General features: G+C 41.7%; 2 protein-coding genes across 6 annotated transcripts; one reads left to right on the forward strand and one right to left on the reverse strand.

Moving 5' to 3' along the window:
* Nucleotides 1–36: 36 nt before the first annotated feature.
* On the forward strand, nucleotides 37–4,586 carry LOC110988461 (gluconokinase-like). Of its 5 annotated transcripts, none has more exons than XM_022252013.2 (6): nucleotides 37–260; nucleotides 1,427–1,457; nucleotides 1,566–1,652; nucleotides 2,299–2,337; nucleotides 2,714–2,822; nucleotides 3,344–4,586. In XM_022252013.2, the coding sequence occupies exons 1-6, from the start codon at nucleotides 223–225 to the stop codon at nucleotides 3,349–3,351; spliced, it is 312 nt and encodes a 103-aa protein (XP_022107705.1). In that variant the 5' UTR covers nucleotides 37–222; the 3' UTR covers nucleotides 3,352–4,586. The 5 variants fall into 5 exon arrangements, with proteins under 5 accessions (XP_022107705.1, XP_022107696.1, XP_022107660.1 ...); XM_022252004.2 differs by having other exon boundaries at nucleotides 38–260; nucleotides 2,294–2,337; XM_022251968.2 differs by having other exon boundaries at nucleotides 40–260; nucleotides 2,294–2,337; nucleotides 2,714–4,586.
* poli (DNA polymerase iota) lies at nucleotides 1,180–11,006 on the reverse strand. The gene is made up of 9 exons (XM_022251948.2): nucleotides 10,782–11,006; nucleotides 10,193–10,324; nucleotides 9,687–9,851; nucleotides 9,012–9,152; nucleotides 8,522–8,776; nucleotides 7,757–7,935; nucleotides 7,350–7,441; nucleotides 7,027–7,157; nucleotides 1,180–6,055 (listed from the first exon to the last, which is right to left on the reverse strand). The coding sequence occupies exons 1-9, from the start codon at nucleotides 10,870–10,872 to the stop codon at nucleotides 4,893–4,895; spliced, it is 2,349 nt and encodes a 782-aa protein (XP_022107640.2). The 5' UTR covers nucleotides 10,873–11,006; the 3' UTR covers nucleotides 1,180–4,892.
* Between the last annotated feature and the right edge of the window lie 350 nt (nucleotides 11,007–11,356).

The raw sequence follows: 11,356 nt of genomic DNA on the forward strand, positions 1-11,356 counted from the left end.
GGATTTAAGAGGAAAATACAAAGTTAAACACGCCCCCATGCGTTTGAGTATTTCTTTCTTACTAAATATAGAGTTTGGGCATCAGGGAGCTGCATGTAGCCTGCATCTTTTAAACACTTTATGTAGCTTTTGGCATGTTTATAGCAAGGTCATCCCCTCAAAATCAAATGATGAATCTGACTTCTGAGGAACGTTGATCGATAGAGCAAAGAAACAACAGCAATGGCAGTTGTGTTGATGGGTGTCTGTGGAAGCGGCAAGTAAATATTTGGAGGGATGCATCCGTGGACAGATAGATGATGGAATTGTGCATTTTCCTTAATTAATTGGTTTGCAGTCACAGCCACGACAGCATAGACATGATAGATGATCCTTTCTCTTTGGTTCCGGTCACACTTGGGACCTGTTTGATGTACTACATCTTAACATGTCATCAGTGTACATGATCAGTGGAAAATGGCCCGGGGGTAGCACTTCATTGACCAACTTAACATAAGATGCTGCACTTAGCAACAACTACTTCATCAGATGCAATGAAGTGGAAAAAAACTAGGGTGTACATGAGTAACTAATGCTCAAATGCTTGGTGGCTAGACAGCGGGAAATTCACTTATTTCCCAATGTCACAAGTGTTCATGACGGTATATTTGCCAGTCCCTAATTTTGCCACATAGGCCTACTGTCAAGTCAGTTTTGGTGAAATAAGGGACCTGGCGACCATATTCAGTCACCGACATTAAATAGCATGAGGGCCACAGATGCCTCTCCTGCTATGCGGCTAATGATTTTTATGATTATTTATTCGGCCATCAAATGTATTTGCAAAGACAATATGTACCATATGAAATGATCTGAAAAAGAAAACATTGATTGTGCACAGATAAAGGTTTGAAATACTATGGAGATGTCTAATAGTAGGCCGAGTTAAACGTGCCAAAATTGCGAAAGAGGAAATGTGGTGATTGTGTAGTATTCTGTGTACCATGTGGATGGACGCATTTATCAATGATATATGTACATGCACATTGTCAGCCCTGCTATGCAGTGAGCACGTTGACTACGCTACTATTTATGTACACGGTGACAGTGTCTCAATACACATCAGTTGAGTAATTTGAAGGACACATGCACGTAAAAAAAAATAAAGAGTAGGAAAAAGAGAAGCCATAACAATAGTAATTGGAAGTCTTTGGCGAACATAGTTTGCTCAATTTTATTTCGTAACAAAATGTGTAGGGTTTATGAGTATGCATTGTACACATAACAGTTACAATGGTTATTCAGTGAGCCAGCCAAAGCATAGCCATGATACTAACAGGGATCAGTTGTTGGAACAAAGCTACCTTTACTGCAGAATAGGTACTGACGTGCCATATTAACCTATCATACCCAGAATCATATACATGTATTTTATTTCTCTTTGCAGATCTACCGTTGGCAGACATCTCGCCAAAACTGTAAGTGAAGCATTTGAACTATTAAACTCCACAATTTAATCGAAAACTGTCACAGAATCTGAACATTTTATCAGTAATTCCAGTGCTTGATATTTTGCCTCCATACAGGCTGATTGGGAATTTATAGATGCTGATGATCACCACCCTGAGACAAATAAACAAAAAATGGCAAAGGGAATTCCCCTGACTGATGAGGTGGGTGCAGTGCGGTCAGATCTGACTGCATGTCATATTGGCTGAAGATATACCTATCTGATATTGTGAGAAAAACACAAGCAACAACATTTTTCAAGTTTGAATGAAAAGGTTTAATATGCGACAGGATATGAAAGTAGCACCTGCATGTATACAAAACATAAACTTTTTTTTCCTACATGCCAGTATGTTTTGATTCCAATGTAACTGTTGGGACAGGTGGTTTTAAGACAGTAGGTCACACATTTGGAATTCCTTTTACACTAGTCACAAAATTCACCAACCACAACTCGAGAAACTTTATAAAGGTCTGAACTTTCAAATGTCTTTCTACATCAATATGTTGTTGTGTACAGTGAAACGAGGCCATGCCTGAATATAGTGGCTATGGCTGATCATATGAAAAAGCCTGTAACGTGGCAACTGGAAGCCACTGGCTAGCTGCTAAAGCCATTTACCATTGGAATGTGCATTGATCTCAGACACAGCTAGTTGATATCAGGCTTGGTCTCACCATGAATAGAATCTTTAGAATGTTTAGCTAGATTTCTCCCCTCTGATGAAGTAAAATGTAGTTGGTTGGCAATTCTTTTCCCCAAGTCTCTCCAAGTTCTTCCTCACTGTTTGATTCAATTCCCTAGGACAGGCATGGATGGCTTCTTACCTTACATCACATTCTGAAAAGGTAAATCATGATATCCTCGTACATGTACGATAATTTTGAACTACTTACATGTATCAGTGAAAGCCCTACGAGATATTTTGCACTTTCAATACCAATAGAGATTCTGGGGAAACTGTACCCACATGATGGCCATGTCCATCAGTACAGTTATGTGTGGATGAAACAGATATCTAGGTGTGGATAAAGGAAATCAAAATATAAGAAGTGCATTGTACAGATCAGATTTTTGAAAGTTTTTTCTTACCCAGTTAGACACAAAAAGATGCCCGTTTTCTATCTAATCTGTTGTCATTACATTGTGTGTACCAGTACAAGGATTATAAACTCACATACTTCATGAAATGTACAAGATAAGCTTGTCCACTTCCTCTTTCAGCTGGAGAATCAACCACCAGGGTGGCGTTTTAGCCTGTTCTGCTTTGAAGAGGAGTTACAGAGAAATTCTGTGCACGGGACAGATGGAAGCTGTCCGTCAGAAATGCTCGGTAAGACACGACAGCAGCTTCAGCCCAGAGATGCCAACAAAGAAACGAGCTTTCATGGACAGCATAACCTTTGTGCATCTTAAAGGAGACAGGGAGGTCATTTCTTCAAGGATGAGTGGTCGAGACAGCCACTTCATGCCAGTGGCATTACTTGATTCCCAGTTTGAAACTCTTGAAGAACCAGCCCCAGAGGAAGGGATAAGAATTTTAACTGAAGATATTGGCCAGCCAGTTGATGTCATAGTAACGCACATTTTAGACTTTATCTCAGCACAAGTAACTTGCAAGCAGTTGTGAAATGGACTTTTTACAATCGTCCTAAAATTTGTTGACTTTTAAAAACATTTGATTCTTTAAAAATGCCAAATTTGAATGTACAGTTCTTAACTATGGTGAGATGTTCTTTATATAACAATATTAAATACTATATTCTTTATAACTATATATAACTGTGCCCGCATCACCAAGCGCTGGCCTATGGTGGTATTTTACCACCTGTTCAACTGTGCCGTTATCAACAGTTTTGTGATCTACCTGCAAGTCAACCCTGGTCTGCGTGGTGAGGACAGAACCCGCCACAACTTCACCCACTTGCTCATCAGGGAACTCGTCAATCCACAGATCGTGACTCGCATGCAACAGCCCCATCGACTACCCACGTCCGTGATTAGGGCCATCAAAGCTGTGGGGTTCGATGTCCAGTTCCCAGCCATTCCCCTACCTCCCCCACCCCAGGACCTGTCACCGCAAAGAAGGTGCGCTTACTGCCCCACCGGCAACCGGAAGAGGACCAGGCGTCGCTGCTTGGAATGTTCCAGATTTGCCTGCAAGCAGCACAGCACCACCAAGATGACAACAACCATCACCTGCGTTGAGTGCTTGTCAGCTGAGTAACTGTACCAATCCAAGAACATTGGAACATTTGACCACTGTATCCGTTACAGAACTTGCATGCTTTGTCAAACAATATCAACCACTCTTTCTTTATTTCTGGTTTTTTTTTGGGGGGGGGGCAAATTTTAGTCTTTGATATGGTGCCATTTCTATCCTTTTTGCTATTACAGTTTTTAGTTTTTCGACTGTTTCGGTTTCAGAGTTTCCATCTGTTTACAGTTTTGCAATCACAGTTTGGCTTGCTTTTTGGTACACTTTCAGTTTCCGACTTTCAGTCTGTTTAGTTTCAATCGCTGTGTAATTTTTGGGTTTTGAAATTACAGTTTGGCTTTTGTACAGTTTCAGGGTTTACATGTACTTTCAATGATATTTTCAGTTTTTGACAGTTTGGCTACTATTTTTTCCTTTCTTTTTCATAGAATTTGTAGTTCTATGGTTTCAGAGTTAAGTTTCAGTCTGTTAACTTTCAATCGCTGTGTGTGTAATTTTTGGGTTTTGAAAGTACAGTTTGGCTTTTGTACAGTTTTAGAGTTTACATGTACTTTCAATGATATTTTCAGTTTTTGACAGTTTGGCTACTATTTTTTCCTTTCTTTTTCATAGAATTTGTAGCTCTATGGTTTCAGAGTTAAATTTCAGTCTGTTTAGTTTCAATCGCCGTGTAATTTTTGGGTTTTGAAAGTACAGTTTGGCTTTTGTACAGTTTCAGGGTTTACATGTACTTTCAATGATATTTTCAGTTTTTGACAGTTTGGCTACTATTTTTTCCTTTCTTTTTCCTAGAATTTGTATCTCTATGGTTTCAGAGTTTAGTTTCAGTCTATTTAGGGGATATTTTGTTAGAATAATACATGTTTCAATTTTCCTGCACACGTGTTGCAAATACACTCTGCCATAATTCTTGTGCTGTCCCCTCCCCCCCCCAAAAAAAGTACCTGAAAATTTTTGGAAACTAATTGTGTGCAATGATTCATAGCCATAAGAGTCGAGGGAGCCTACCTACCCATTCTGATCCCTTTAGAACAGAATTTGGGCCCAAACCACAACAATAACAGAGAAATAATGGATGGACTCAACAAAAGAGCAGCCGCTGCAGCGCTGTGAGAAAAAATTGCAAACGCGTCGCAGGGTTAAATACTTCACAGTACATGTTTACGCTATTTGTCTAATATTGCATTACTTCTTGTGGAAGAAGTCCTGGATACCCCTCCTTTTGCCAGTGTTTTCTTTGGTCCGTGTTTCAAAGGTCCTGGGCCTTTTCACTGGCAGTGTTGACTGAGTTTTAGGACTTGACAGTGTTCGTTTGTGTTGTTTCTGGTGCTGTAGGACCTCTTTTTGTATGTCTGAAGGTAACTCTTTGAAAACAGACTGGTCAATGCCAACAAGCTCAGTATGCAGAGATTCCTGTGGGATTCCTGTGGGTTTGTGGGATGCACTTTGGGATCCAGACATGGAATCGTGTTGTGTGATTCTCCATTCATTTGTTAGTTCCTGTTGCAATTCTGAAGGGAGTTCCGCGAATACCAAAGGGTCAATGTTGGGGGGCACGGAGGAAGGTGCAACATCACGGTCCCCTGATGCCAAAGACAGCTGCTGGTCGGGTCTTCTTGAGCTAGCACTGTCAACCGATACTTCCTTATCCAATGATGGTCTTGTCCCTGAGAGAACCTGAGAATCTCTGCCATCCACTGTCGGCAAGTTTTGACTCACTCTAACCCTTGGCTGTGACAAAGAAAGGGTGTCTGATTTCTGAGCAAAGAATGATGGCATTTTGGAAACTGCTGCCGTCTTCTCTCCCTTGATTAATGAAGTACCACACCCCTGTCGCTCACTTACAGTTACCAAACTGTGGTCAATTTCACTGACGGAATTTCTGACCCCTTCAGCATTGTTAGACAAACTCATATTTAATGAGTAACTTGCGGGTAGCGAAGGTACGAGTCGACAGTCATGACTGCGCGGACTTGCCCGGCCCTCTGATTTGCAATTTAAACTTGGAGTGACCCCTTCAGTTAGCACATATACATTTTTTTTCTCGCTCTCAGATGTAGATGGCAAATCCGAGGGAATATCGATGGTAGATTGTGAACAGGCCTTCGATTTGTTTCTCTCCTCTGTTTCTAGGAAACTTTCAGCGCTAGACATACTCTTCTCACTGCCTTTCTTTGCAGATCTTGGGGAGAAGAATTTGGTAATATTCAAAGCCGACCTAGTCTGCGACTGGAACTTGGCAAAGCACACACTTATTAGAGTAAGATGGAAGGGCTGGGATGTGTCCACCATCTTGTGGAAGAGACCCACACAAAGGTCCAAGAGTTTGCTCACTGCTGCATCTTCATCTGTGGAGATTGAAAATTCAAAAGTTGTATATATTGAACAGAAAAAAGGAATTTGAAAATACTAACTCTGAACCTCCCTGATCCGGGCAAAGCCACCAGAGAGTTTAGGGGATTGAGCGTCATTTAGGGAGGTACAGTGTACAGCAAAGCCAAAATTAAGCCCTGTCCAAATTACTTGGTTGCGGCTTAAAATTACACACAAGTCTATGGTAGTGGCTGCAGGCACTTCTCATAGATTAGTATATCATTTCAAACTACAGCCGAGTCGTTCAGATGCAGCTTGTCATACGTGGACTTCACAGTTTACTTATCAGATTTTACTGCACAGAGGATGACTGTAGAGGATTCAACAAGGTACCTATTAACCCTCCTTTGGTTTTACAGCACAAATGTGCACAAATGCCCACAGTCACTGGTGAGCATGTATTTTCTATATGGAACTCAAACATGCACAGGTTCAGTGTGTACACAGTAGATTGCCAGCACAAACTGACCCAGGGTCTTTTGTGCAGTCCTCTTCACTGCATTTGGTTTACTGCACAATTATGCACATGAAACAGTGAAGCACAGTTGTTGGGCAGCACAAAAGTGCAATCTGATATTCCTGTGAGGGACAGTTGGTGCAGTGCACAACACCACACAGCTGTGCTTCTTTGAGGTGTTCACCAAATGACCCAAAGAGTGACTTCAGCATAGGAGGGTTAACATGGACCGAAGGGAATGGGGAAACAGAATAGCCTACAAATTATAAAACAGAGTGTGTTCTTCGGTAACCCCATGCTTCCTTTGCCAATCATTAAAGTTCATTTTTGCAACATCCACGAATGAACCTCTGTAGACAATGAACCCACAACAGGGCACCATTTATACATAGCCTGCAGTACAAATATTCGCAGCATATTTTTACCCAGAAATAGGACAATTCGTAAGGCTTAAGCTGATTCATCAGTCAATAGAACACTGCTACCTACCTGATTGCAAGCTGTGCTGAATTCCATCTGGCATACCACATTGTCGGCTCTCACGGGTCCATTTATGAACCTTGGAGTACTTGCGCACGCTCAGTCTTAAAGTATGGGGCTGCCTTCCATCCTTCTTTAATCTGTATCAGATATAAATGGATCAACTTTACAACTAATCACCTGAGCCAAATCATTATGGGCTATATCAGCAAGCCTCATTAATTATCTTTTGAAAGTGCACCGCAACAGCTGCTAGGCTTCCGAATTCCACAACATGTCATCCTTTTCATTTTTGCAGTCTTTATGTGAGGAAATCTGGAAGTTCTTGATACCTTTGCAGAAGACTGCAGAGGAGTGCCTTCATCTTGAGTCGAGCGTCCTGTACACTGCTGCACTTCCTAAAGGAATCTTCATCACTTATTGACTGGAAGAAGATCAAGATGCAACATATATTTTGGTCTTGAAAAATATCAGAGGTGTACATGTAATTCCACACCAGACTGGCAAGATTCTTTGACTAAGTGTGATCTTTGCGTTTGGGACAGTAACCAATTTTTGGAAGACCTGATTTTCAGATAGCTTTCAATTTTCCAAATATGTTGCATTTCAACCTCATTTCTAAATTTCTCTTTTTTCAAAAAGGGTTGTTGTTTGTCTTGTTAGGGGGCGGAGTCACAAAAATTTGTATTAAAAATGAAACTAATCACGCTCAATTAAAAAAAGACTATTGAATACAAACCTGTGGGGGCCCAGACTGTAGAACAGGTGCCTCATCATGTCCTTGGCACAGCTTCTGCATAGTACTTGCAGTTTGGTACCCAAATTCTTCCTTCAGCATTGAGAATGGTGCTTCAATCAACTGAGTTAATGTGGTGATCCCCATGGAGGACAGTTTTTTACCAGTCGAGTGGCCAATGCCTAAAAGCAGAAAATTCAAACCATTATAAATGACTGAGGTGTTTTACCTTGTGGGAGCAATCACTTTCAATGAACTAAGTGAATGAATGCCTCCCCCCAAATGTGGGGTGGAATGCTTTGGTCATGGGCGCAGTCATGGAGGATGTTAGAAATTTGGCAAAATCTATGATCCATTTTCCTGTACGGCATTTTATAAAGGCATTGACCAGCTACACAGCCCCCTGAAGAGGATGCACACACAGCACTCTGTATTTCGGGGGTTTTCGTCCTTCACCTCTATGTACATGTAGTACATGGTGTCTGCTGCCTTGCAAAAGGGCATACCGAGCAAGCTGTTACAATGTGATTTGTGTTTCAAAAAAAAACAAACCCTGAATGCCTTTCTGCCAGACAAAAGATGGTCGAATAGTTGACTGCATACATATATGAGTACATTTCATTGGCGGTTAATTATGCAATGACCTCCTCTTGCCTCCACATTTTGACCAATCAGCAGCCATTTACTACCTACATTCATGTATGTCACATGGCTGGAAGCTGTTCCAGGCTCCACTGCAAAACCGCTGATTCTCAGACTATCCCTTACCTGGGACTTGAGTGACTTTGGTGAGGCTTCCCATCAGACTGCCCACCATGTGCGGGAATAGCGTCGTCTGGTCATTGGGTTTGTGGGCCGAGCCTACCAATTTGGCCAGCAGCTTGTTGTGGGCCACCCCTCCGCAGCTGGTGATATCCAGCTGCATCCGAAGGGCCTCGCGCATCTCGTAGGCAATGTGTGAGCCAATGAGGAGTCGCTGGTGACAACCACAGGGGCAGGCTGGTGGAGAGTCATTACCTACATCTGTTGGTTAGGAAAGTTCAAGTACATGTAATGCTTTGCAAAGACAACAGTGAACGTCAACCTGTAATACACTCACAATTTATTCAGTTTGAAGATACGTTTTGCTAATGCCACCAAGGCGTACAAATTATTTAATACCGTACTGTTCACTGCCCATAATACCCCATAATACCTTGAGGGCAAGTAGTAATCTAAACTCCAGGCATACTTGTATTAAATCTACATACATGTATACCTTGTTTTCCATAAATATGGCCACAGACTTCTGATTCAGAGTCTTCTTTCTCCAAATGTTGAGACACAAGATGGCTCACATCAATGAAATTTTCATCAAATCCTAGCCTCTCCACGGTGGGGCTGAATTGCCGAAGAAGCTCTGCAGTTATAAAAGCAGGCAAGTCAGCAAAGTAAACACAAGTAGTTTTGGAAATCCCCAAATACACTTTAAATGGCCAGGTTGTTGCTGTGGTTTTTCCCTTGCTGTCAGTCATGTAAATTTCTGACAAACCCAGGTGATGTGGGGACAGAAACAGAAAGAACTAAGTTCAGAAGTGTCCTTGGAAGCTTTGGACAGGTTTTCTTCCCCTGCTAGAAGTAAATTCTCTACTTTTCTTTTGTTCACCAGTTCATGACTTCCGTGATAGATAAGAATGTATTATATATTACAGTGTCTCATTTACCCACTTGTCTACCTGTTTGGGGTCAGGCAAAAAGAAATTTGGACAAACAGGTGTGTTACCCTTGTCCAGGAACGGACAGGCAGATATTGCAATCCTATATGAAACAGTGATTCCACAACAACAGTTTGAAAACTCATCAAAATATTTACAGATATTCCATGTCCAGAAACCTTCCAGCAAATTGAAATTTTGGTTATATCTGTGTTGCTTGCTTGGCAATACAAACAGACCTGTGATCCTGTAAGACATTTCCCTGTAGTGTGTCAGATCTTCTCCACTGACAATGACCAGCTCCGGGCATCGCTGTAATGCATCTGTTATCCGCATCAGTTTGGTCACCCCACGAGACCTGGCAATGTAGTTACAAGTCACCAAGAGATACTTCTGCTGGATTCCTGTGAATGAATAAACAGGATTGTGTTAAAATCGACGCAGGCAAACTGCAAGAGGTGATAAAGTTTAAGAAGTTATTTTGAAAATTTACAATAAGATGTACTTGTACATGAACATTCAATTACAACTAGTCGAATACTTTACTTGGCTTCAGTGCAGAGAGTTAATAAAACTCTATTTTACACTTAGGACTGAGATGCAAAGCTGAACTACATAAATGTAGGCCTACACTGTACATGTACAAAAGTTCGATGGTGAAAGAGGAAGCAACAGTGGTTTGATTTTGGTCATGTTTTCAACACTCAAGGTTATGGAATTGCTCAAGACACGATGAGAAACTTACCAAGTGGCTTGGTTCGAAGGGCTGGGTTTCTGACCATTTCAACCTGTGCATAAAAGCAGTCAATATCGATGTGGACGATTGTGCGGCTGTGGCTCACTTTCACGTTGGGACCGTTCATGGACTGTGCCACCACTACATGCAGAATTGAAATAGGGAAGGGTTAAAACCGTAAGTTTACAATTTTGTAAGTCAGAGATGGATGCATACGTGTAGGTGTATAATGTACACAAGAAACATTTTCTATGACAGTCTCGCATTGATTGGCTGATAGATCACTGACGATATTCATGATTCAGACAGTCTCACAGCCTCGAGGGGAATTCTCCCCATGCCTATTTTATTTTCAAACATGAGGGATACATGTACAGTACATGTATGTAGTCCTCAAATTTAAAGTAGGCAAAGCCATGCTACCACCGTACCGGCCATTGAAACATTCGTCAGGTACAGTGGTAGTGTAGGCCTAGCTAGTTCATGAAATATGTACCGGCCCCATCGTTATCGCTCTAGGCCTTTATTACTAATACAAGGCCTAAGCCAAGGCCTATCTAGAAAAACAAATGAACTGGCATGACTGGCGCTGGCTGACCTGACATCGATGTCGAACTTGAGCTTTCGAAACATTCTAACATGTCTAAGTACGCAGGTCTTGACCAATCTTCATCTTCTCCGTCGTCCATCACACTGTGACTGCGGAGGTGCTGCGACCATGGAGGAAGGTGTGAGTAACAAAATCTTAACTACTGCCGAACTTCCGAATGCGTGTTCATCATGCACGAGGAAGGGCGCGCGTTCCCGTTCCAATTCCCTGGCCGGTCGTACGTACGTGTGCAGTGTATTATCTACCGATTGAGGGCGGTCGCATACACAGAACACTGATCGCTAGAATGATCACGTCACGGGATCCCGAAGAAGGGTGCTGCACCGGTCATCACCCCTCAAAGTAAATTCCCACAGACACCGATGATAAATCTTTACATTTAGAAAAAAAAACCTATAACTCTCACAGGTGTCCAGGCTGGACAGGAAAAAAAATGTTTGACATGTCCGCTTTCATTTTCCTTTCAATTTTTTGTGGGTTGACCAATGAATTTTTAGAAATTCTCACCCAAAGCAGATCACTCCAATACAATAAATTTTCAGTGTATTACTTCTATTAATGAG

Source organism: Acanthaster planci, linkage group LG05, assembly GCF_054643075.1.
Source record: "Acanthaster planci isolate LZ-2023a linkage group LG05, COTS_SCS, whole genome shotgun sequence".
NCBI lineage: Eukaryota > Metazoa > Echinodermata > Asteroidea > Valvatida > Acanthasteridae > Acanthaster > Acanthaster planci.

What these genes read in the sequence shown, in the direction of transcription:
- LOC110988461 (XM_022251968.2), top strand. Translation starts at nt 223, where the DNA reads ATGGCAGTTGTGTTGATGGGTGTCTGTGGAAGCGGCAA. An exon ending in GCAGACATCTCGCCAAAACT is followed by an intron (nt 1,458 to 1,565) that starts GTAAGTGAAGCA and finishes GCCTCCATACAG; the next exon opens with GCTGATTGGGAATTTATAGA. An exon ending in GAATTCCCCTGACTGATGAG is followed by an intron (nt 1,653 to 2,293) that starts GTGGGTGCAGTG and finishes TCAATTCCCTAG; the next exon opens with GACAGGCATGGATGGCTTCT.
- poli (XM_022251948.2), bottom strand. Translation starts at nt 10,872, where the DNA reads ATGGACGACGGAGAAGATGAAGATTGGTCAAGACCTGCGTACTTAGAC. An exon ending in CCATATTTATGGAAAACAAG is followed by an intron (nt 8,777 to 9,011) that starts GTATACATGTAT and finishes CCTAACCAACAG; the next exon opens with ATGTAGGTAATGACTCTCCA. An exon ending in TACAGTCTGGGCCCCCACAG is followed by an intron (nt 7,442 to 7,756) that starts GTTTGTATTCAA and finishes ATCTTCTTCCAG; the next exon opens with TCAATAAGTGATGAAGATTC.